At 36.0% G+C, this 8,707-nt stretch overlaps 2 protein-coding genes across 7 annotated transcripts in view; both read right to left on the minus strand.

Annotated features, from left to right (window-relative positions):
- LOC117125183 overlaps positions 1-2,609 on the minus strand; it is an 8,985-nt gene extending 6,376 nt beyond the window's left edge. The window contains exon 1 of the mRNA XM_033271595.1: positions 2,551-2,609. The gene's annotated coding sequence lies outside the window, so the exon portion shown is untranslated. The remainder of the gene's footprint in view (positions 1-2,550) is intronic.
- A 3,841-nt stretch (positions 2,610-6,450) lies between these two features.
- The window catches only part of LOC117125202 (UPF0462 protein C4orf33 homolog), a 7,993-nt gene continuing 5,736 nt past the window's right edge, over positions 6,451-8,707 (minus strand). For 5 of the 6 annotated variants that reach the window (XM_033271636.1, XM_033271637.1, XM_033271638.1 and 2 more), the window contains exons 5-6: positions 7,458-7,651; positions 6,451-6,600 (exon numbers count right to left, since the gene is read on the minus strand). In XM_033271636.1, the coding sequence (XP_033127527.1) occupies positions 6,507-6,600; positions 7,458-7,651 (288 nt within the window). In that variant the 3' untranslated portion in view covers positions 6,451-6,506. Of the gene's footprint in view, positions 6,601-6,622; positions 6,771-7,457; positions 7,652-8,707 lie in introns of those variants that run through there. The other variant, XM_033271641.1, reaches the window with a different exon arrangement.

Here is an 8,707-nt window from a genome sequence, read left to right on the forward strand (position 1 = left end):
GATTATTGTTAGAGAGCTTCGGCTTGTACTGGAGGAGGTCATTGCGAGGTTTAGAGTGGGCTTTCTGTATCTGATACTTGATTAATTTGAGGGGGTAGCCAGCAGTGAGAAATTTACAGGTAATAGCTTGAATATGGTGAGCATAGTCAAGGGGGTCCGAGCAGATACGTTTTATTCTAAGGCATTGACTATAAACAATAGAGGACTTCAGCGATTTAGGATGAGCGCTGGAGTAGTGAAGGTAGGAGTGACAGTCAGTGGGTTTAACATAAAGTGAAGAACTGATAGTGCAGTTAGAACATTTAACGAGGACGTCAAGAAAGGGTATTTGGCAGTCAGATAGTTCAACAGTGAACTTAATGGTATTGTGAAAGCTGTTAGCATGAGTGATAAAATCAGTGAAGGCGTGGCCATGAGTCCATATGAAGAAAATATCATCAATGTAACGTGAGTAGTGAAGGGGCTTAAGAGGGAAGGATGATATGAGTTTGTGCTCGATGTTGGCCATGAAAATATTGGCGTATGAAGGGCCATCTTAGTACCCATGGCCGTACCCTGAATCTGTAAATAGTGCTTACCATTGAATGTGAAATTGTTATGGGTTAGGATGAACTTGATGATGGATGATAAATCAGAGACGGCATCAGTGGAAAATGAATGAGTGAGAAGAAAATCGGAGCAAGCTTGGATGCCTTCGTTGTGAGGGATGTTAGTATAGAGTGATGACACATCCATAGTAACAAGTATAGCATCTTGGGGGAGAGTGGAAATAGATTCGAATTATCTGAGGAAGTGGGTGGTATCTTGAATATAGCTGGGGATATTGGAGAGTAGGGGGTTGAGAATAGAATCAATATATCCAGACAAAAATTCAGTGAGTGTACCACGGCAAGAGACAATAGGTCTACCAGGAGGGGTTATAGATAACGACTTGGCAATATCGAAGATGAGGGGGGATTTTAAGATAGTGGGAGAGAAGCGAGTGGGATGAGAGCCTGACATCAAGGCCTTGCTAACAAGAGACCCTAATTTATGTAGCTTGGGGATAGTGTAAAAAAGGCCGGGTTTAGGTTCCTGTGGGATGAAATCATAAAAATTAACATCAACATGATCGAGCTTAGACATTAAATCAAGTAAATCATTATGATAATCATTAGTAGGATCGGTAGGCAAAATATTGTAAAAATATATATATATATATATCACCCGTTTCGTTGATTTTATCAATGTCTCTATTAATATTATATATATATATATGACATGTTTGTATTACTTACAACAAACAATTAATTGCTATACATATATATATATATAAATTTAAAAATAAAGAAATATATATACATATACATACATATATATATAGGTCTACATAAATGATCAAAGAAAGGTAAATACAGTGTTCGAATAAAGGACATAATAATACATCGTGTTGCATAGCTTGCAACGAATGTAGTCCTGTATATATATATATATATATATATATATGCTTAAATTGGGTTATTTTACGAGACATGCTAAAATAAAGTAAGTAAACTAAAGAAATAAAACTTAAGATAGGTCGTTTTACTTACAAGAAGTGCCTCAATGTGTAGTGATGGTTGAAAGAATTAAATAAATCTTAGGTTGGCCTGTAGATAACAATTGGTCGTTTTACTTACAAGAAGTGCCTGAATGTGTAGGGATGGTTGACAGATTGAATGAAATCATTGATTACGATTGTGGAAGTTATGATTGACTGGCGGATGTTGGATGGATGGAATATAGAGGGCGACAGAGAAGACTTGAAATCGAGGCTGGATATTTGAAAGAGTAGGGCTTTTAGAAGACTTGAAATAGCGAGGATGTAACTGGAGTATTATATGTATTATGATTTTTATTATGCTAAAGAGAAGGCCAACATACTAGGTATATGCTAGCACGGAACTATACTGTCGACAGAGTGGGGACGATGGATAGGTAGTGTAAGCCGTTAGTTAGGCCTAGATACGTTGGGGGTCAAATATATATATATATATATATATATATATATATCACCCGTTTCATTGATTATATATGTATCACCCGTTTCGTTGATTTTATCAATGTCTCTATTAATATTATATATATATATATATATGACATGTTTGTATCACTTACAACAAACAATTAATTGCTATACATATATATATATCACAAACAATCAATTGTTAAATATATATACGCAGTATATTAATTGCTTAATATATATATATATATATAGGCCTATATACATTTTAATTATATATATATAGGCCTATATACATTTTAATTATATATATATATAGGCCTATATACATTTTAACAGGGGACATGAAATAATTTCCTAAATAAATATATATATGTATATACATACATATCCTGCGACTCTTGTATATGAACATGGACAAATACAGTAATAAAAATCTGTCACACTCACAACGCTCAAAACGATCAGTTATTCTTCTATTTAACAGTGATATGGAAGTTCTACGTTATTTAAACACAAAGTCACAAACTAAAGAAATAAAATTTAAGATAGGTCGTTTTACTTACAAGAAGTGCCTCAATGTGTAGTGATGGTTGAAAGAATTGAATTAAATCTTAGGTTGGCCTCTAGATAACAATGGTCGTTTTACTTACAAGAAGTGCCTGAATGTGTAGGGATGGTTGACAGATTGAATGAAATCATTGATTACGATTGTGGAAGTTATGATTGACTGGCGGATGTTGGATGGATGGAATATAGAGGGCGACAGAGAAGACTTGAAATCGAGGCTGGATATTTGAAAGAGTAGGGCTTTTAGAAGACCATATCCTGCAACTCTTGTATATGAACATGGACAAATACAGTAATAAAAATCTGTCACACTCACAACGCTCAATTATTCTATTTAACAGTGATATGGAAGTTCTACGTTATTTAAAGACAAAGTCACAAACTAAAGAAATAAAATTTAAGATAGGTCGTTTTACTTACAAGGAGTGCCTCAATGTGTAATGATGGTTGAAAGAATTGAATTAAATGTTTGTTTGGCCGTGTAGATAAAAGTTGTAAAGCGACGTTGGATGTAATATAGAGGGCTTTTAGAAGACTTGAAATCGAGGCTGGACGCAGGGTTCCCGGAACGCCGCCGTCAGCGGCGAGTGCGAAGCACAACTCAGGGTCAAAAACAAAAGTGGAACGTGAAATTTGGATATGGTTTTGTAGTCAGATTTGCGAGAAAAACTTCAGCTACCCGTATTTCTCGACTGCGCCATCAGTGGGAGCTTTAATTTGTATGGCAAGGAGATTGAGCAACCCTTCATTCATATTAAGGGAATTTACGCCCAGAAACTTTGGTTATTAATATTTTGGTTATAATAGAAAATATTCATTTTTTTGGTGACGTCACACTCACGCTAGTTCGCATGCATACGTCATAAGCTAGATACGTCACCTTTTCCTGGAAAGGCAAACTTTCCCGGCGTGCTTTTTTCATGGATAAACAAACACCACTGCTTTGCACATGGATGCCTTGCCCAAGCCAGGGCTACAAGAGCCGCATTGTTAGCATTGTATAATACTTAAATAAGGTACCTCTGCAAATGAATTATTCTTAGTTATTTTTTTTTTCTTTTCTTATTTTAATCTATTTCTTCCGAAAGTGTACTTTCTATCACATATAATTCCACTGTCTTAGTTAGGCCATAGAGAAACTCTATGCCTATTGGTTAGGCCTAGGTATAGTCTTATGCCTCGTCGTCCCCCGCTACACAGTACATAAGCAGCCCCTCCCCCATACAGTACAGACGTTTGCTACAGTAGGTAACAACGTGATTGCACCTTCCTTCCCAGGTGTTCATGTAACATTGACATAATTGTTAGCTAACAAGTTATGTGTATTTCTTTGTGAAAATGAGTACCGCGGCGTACTCATTTTCACAATTCATTTGCATCCCCTCTTGGAAAGAGGGATTCGAAATAATTGTCTCCATATCTTCACTAATTAAATTAATCACCGTAATTTAGCTTACACTTACAATTAGGGAGCACTTAAAATGTGAAATAATGATTTCACTACTCCGACAAACTCCAAACTTTATTCATTCATTAGACCTATATAATAGTTTCATATTGCTGTACTATATACTCAACATCACTGGCGCATGGTAACAACCAACTGACTGCAGACCATTTCCGGTCACACATTACTCTCCATAACACAGCACCCCCTAGTTCCGTCACCTCTGGATATTTGAAAGAGTAGGGCTTTTACAGGTAAATAATGAGAAAGTCTTGCTTGTACGACAAATTAGAGGGAGTCCTAGTTGGAGACTGCTCTGATTAGGCAAGCATTTTTGGTGGACGTGAGAGTGTGTCTTGAATTTTCTACACCAGGAAATGTGGACCTTTTGTAATTTGGGGGAGCCGTACGCACCCGTACCCCTCCCCATCCCCTTGTAATTTGGGGGAGCCGTAGGCCTATGCATCCATCCCAGGCCTGTTGCCAAGTACATATTTTATTGGAATCAAATAAGGAATATCAAGAAATTCTTAAGCAGGGGCGGATTTAGAGGGGGGCTTAACAGGCTTTAGCCCCCACTAAAATTTCATAGCCATTTCTTTTTAACTGCTTTTTGAAGTTCCAAAGTAAAATATTGTTTAATATTTTCTTCACACACATCATATTTATGGGCTAAACATTTTACAGTAGTTGTTTTTCAGTGATAAAATAAAAATGAAATACGTTTTTTAACCGATCAACGGACAAAAAACGTAGCTAAGAAAGCTGCTTTTGCCTATCCCCTTTTTGTGGGGGGGGGGGGGGGGGGGGGAGACATGGTATCGATTGTCCCCCTCGCCCACTTTTCACCAATCTTCTATAATTAAAACCCCACTTTTACAAGCGAATTTTCCCGACCAAAACCGAATAAAAACTCAATTGTTTAAACATTTTGTAACAATCTCAGAAACCCACTAGATCGATTGTATGGGTGCAACGACTATCAGAGGCTAAATTTATTGTGAAAACAATGTACTGAACGTTGTTGAAATTGGAAGCATGTATCCTTATTAGGCCAATATTTTTACAAACTCAAAAGTGCACAATTTCTAATATAAATAATTTATTCTTTTTGTATATTATTATGACCCGTACGTATTGTTTAACATTATCTACATACATAGGATTACTGTTTTTTCTAATTTCACGGATATGATATCTACCTATTTCGATTAAGTGATAAACCTACCAAAAGTTTACAAACTCCAGTGTTACGTTGACGCAGTCTCGCAATGACGCCATAATAATCACTAGCAGATTCAAGTGGGGCCGAGCCGGCCCTAATTTTTTCAAAATTATCTTTTTTAAATGGAAAAAAAAAAACAAAGGAAAATTAGAATTAGAATTTAGGTCTGAGAGTGCCATTTCAGGCAATCTAGAGGTGTCATAATCATAAATTTTCTTACCTCAGCCCCAACCATGGTGGAGCTGAAATGGTAGTCCAACTACACTCTACATCTGTAAAAGTCCCTCTCTGGGCCCAGCTCTATTTCAAATTACTGGAAAGGTTATCCATTAGAATCGGGAGCTTGATCATCAGATGTGCCACAGCTTCAAAAAATGAGTGAAAAAAATTATTGAATACCGCTATATCTGCTTTATTAGTAAATCAAATTAACACTATGATTCAACTAAATTCCCTTCCCCTCATCTGGCCCTCTTGAGGAGTATATTCCGTGTGCTGGGTTTGACTGTGTCAATAGGTCAGAGGATGCTGGTCGTTATAATTGTATGCCAATTTGAATAAACTGGCCCGGACGTTGATTAGCATTAGCAAACCATTAAGGCAAATTTTTCAATCGGTTTTGTATAGTTTACTGGTAATTATGATGATCTTTACAGCAATAACAAGGGACGGCCGCAATAGCAATCTCCTTGTAAAACACCACTGTGTCAATCGATTGTTATCCAAAAAGTTAGGTCACGTGACGCCCATCACTGATTCCCTCTATTGCCATACTTGAGAGGAGATGGCTCAACCAATGAAGAACCTTTGTATGAGTGTTGTAGCTTTCAGCTATACATTTGTTTATATTTATTAGCAGATAATTATATAGTTTTTATAATATTTGTTAAATTTATGCCAGAAAATTTATAGATTTTTGTATTACTGTACTCTAATTCAATGAATTTTTGCAATTTCATTTTAGCTGGGACTTTATCAAGTTGTCACTTGTGTGTGTTATACTGCAGTGTTTATATTTTTAACACTTTTTACTAACATCATAATAAAATAGTGTGTTAGGATTCTTATAATTTTATTTAACAAATGATTATTAATAACTAATATACTTGAAATGGTGAACAACATTTATGGACATTATTTTAATCACATTTTTACCTAAAGCTAAGTGCTCTTTATTTTATGCATGATGTAATCATATGTAGGCCTATTAAAAATAAAATATTCTTTAATTAGTACTGTCTCCTGTGATTGGTTTGTTTCGATATAACACAAACTTGTTGCTATAGTGATGTAAATAAAGATGACCATTCAGATGCTATGTGTTCATGAAGTAGAAAATCTTGAGGAATATCTTGGAATAGATGGAGTCTGTGGCTGCGAAAGAGAATGAAGAGAAACTAGTTACTGACGTCTGCCATCATCATCGCACAGCTATGCCCATATAGTCATCATGACCATATTTAGGCATGTGACATCACATTTGACAAAATATTTCCCAATAGTAAATGACTTGAACTAGTAGTAATGAGTTTAAGGAAAGGCAGCTGAATTAAAGCCTTGACCATTTTATTTGACAAACATAAGACATGCCTAAATATGGTCATCATCATAATAATAACAATAATAATAATAATAATAATTCTTTATTGGTCCTCATTCAAATTGGAAGTCGGAAATTCCAGCAAGGCCCCTGGGACCCCCTGGCAGCAGCTGCAATGCAGCGCCACCCAAACTCAACATAACAGACACAAACGGATACACACATTGTCCTTAACCGGCCTAACTCTCAATTATGAGGGTTATTCAAGAAGCCAAGTGTTCAGACTGCAATTAAAAACATTGTCCTTAACTGGTCTAACTCTCAATTATGAGGGTTATTCGATGAGTCAAGTGTTCTTACTACCAATTGAATTAAAACCCAACGCTGGCCGGGTTTGAACCGGGGTCTTAAGCACAAGAAGCAGGAACAATACCTCTCAGCCCACCATATGGTCATGATGACATCACATCATGACCATATATAGGAACATCATGACCATATATAGGCACATCATGACTGTATATAGGAACATCATGACCATATAATTATAGGCACATCTTCACCATATATGGGCATAAAAAGTTTTTTGTCAAAGAATATTTGATAATCTGATCAAGCTTCACACACAATATAACATCAAAATAAATAATTTGCGATAAAATTTATCAGAAGTTTAGAATATGTGACTCACAAATCAGGTGTGTCGTACATTCCCGGTGGAGCTGGATACAGAGCCTCGTAGGTCCTACCACTCCCGACACCATGGATAGCAAAAGCATTGAATTTATGAGGGCCTAGAGGTATGTAGGATAATGGAATAAAGGCCTGGCCTGTCCATGTGTTGTTGCTGTGTATCTCAGACGAAAAAGTCAGGGGTAGCTTGTCCTGTAGTGGTTGTAACGTCTTTTAACGTTGATAGAACAAATTAAATAAACAGATTGACACGGACTATAACTTCAACATCTTTATTCAACGTGCGGTCCTTGACAACGACAAGCGCCCTCTACATGACGTTCTTTAACATATCGTTACATCCCTCTTCAAATTTTTTTTTTTTTTTTTTTTTTTTTATTATTATTATTATTATTTTTTTTTTTTTTAATTATAATCACAGATACCATTGTTTGAGATTTAAGAATCAATGTTTACTTTTATTTATTTATTCATTCATTCATTCATTCATTTATTCATTTATTCATTCATTCATTCATTCATTCATTCATTCATTCATTCATTCATTTATTTATTTATTTGAACTCAACAACATGAACATATGAACAATAAATCTTATAATTCTGTGGTCATTCCTATTAGTAATGACGTGTTGGACAAAACATTGTCCCAGATTAAACATTTAACTTTAACAATAAACACAAAAAAAATCATTAAATGTCCATAAACATTCCATAACAACTGGCCTGGCAATCGATCACTCACTGGCCATCTGGTAGTCTTTAAAACGTGACGGAATATTAACTTTTCGGCCCCTCCTGGTAGTCTTCACATTGGGTTGTGCTGGATTTTTAGTGTCATCAGATGTCTGTACCTGCACTTCCTTTCCCATATCATGAATGTTACCATCAACTGATGGTTCAGTTGTCACTGGCATAAAATCCTCCTCTTGACCCACATACATCCTTTCTCCAGACTCTCTCAAATCTCGTCTGTTCCTCCTGTATTTCCTTCCATCTTCTGTTCTGATTCGATAAGATCTTATATTCACTTTATCTTCTACAGTTGCTTTTGACCACGTGGTCGCATCTCCTGTAGGTCTTAGTCTTACATTATCTCCTTTCTTCAATTCACCCAACTCATTTTTTCTTGCTTTTTGATTGTAGTAGAAAGTTTCTTTCTCTTTCCGTGCAAGAAGTCTGTCTCTTGCACCATCCACCGTCTTGGGCTTTAGCTTATCTGCTACCACTGGAATCATTGTTCTAGTCC

This window comes from Anneissia japonica, unplaced genomic scaffold, assembly GCF_011630105.1.
Source record: "Anneissia japonica isolate Jap-2015-1 unplaced genomic scaffold, ASM1163010v1 scaffold2191_len329779_cov167, whole genome shotgun sequence".
NCBI lineage: Eukaryota > Metazoa > Echinodermata > Crinoidea > Comatulida > Comatulidae > Anneissia > Anneissia japonica.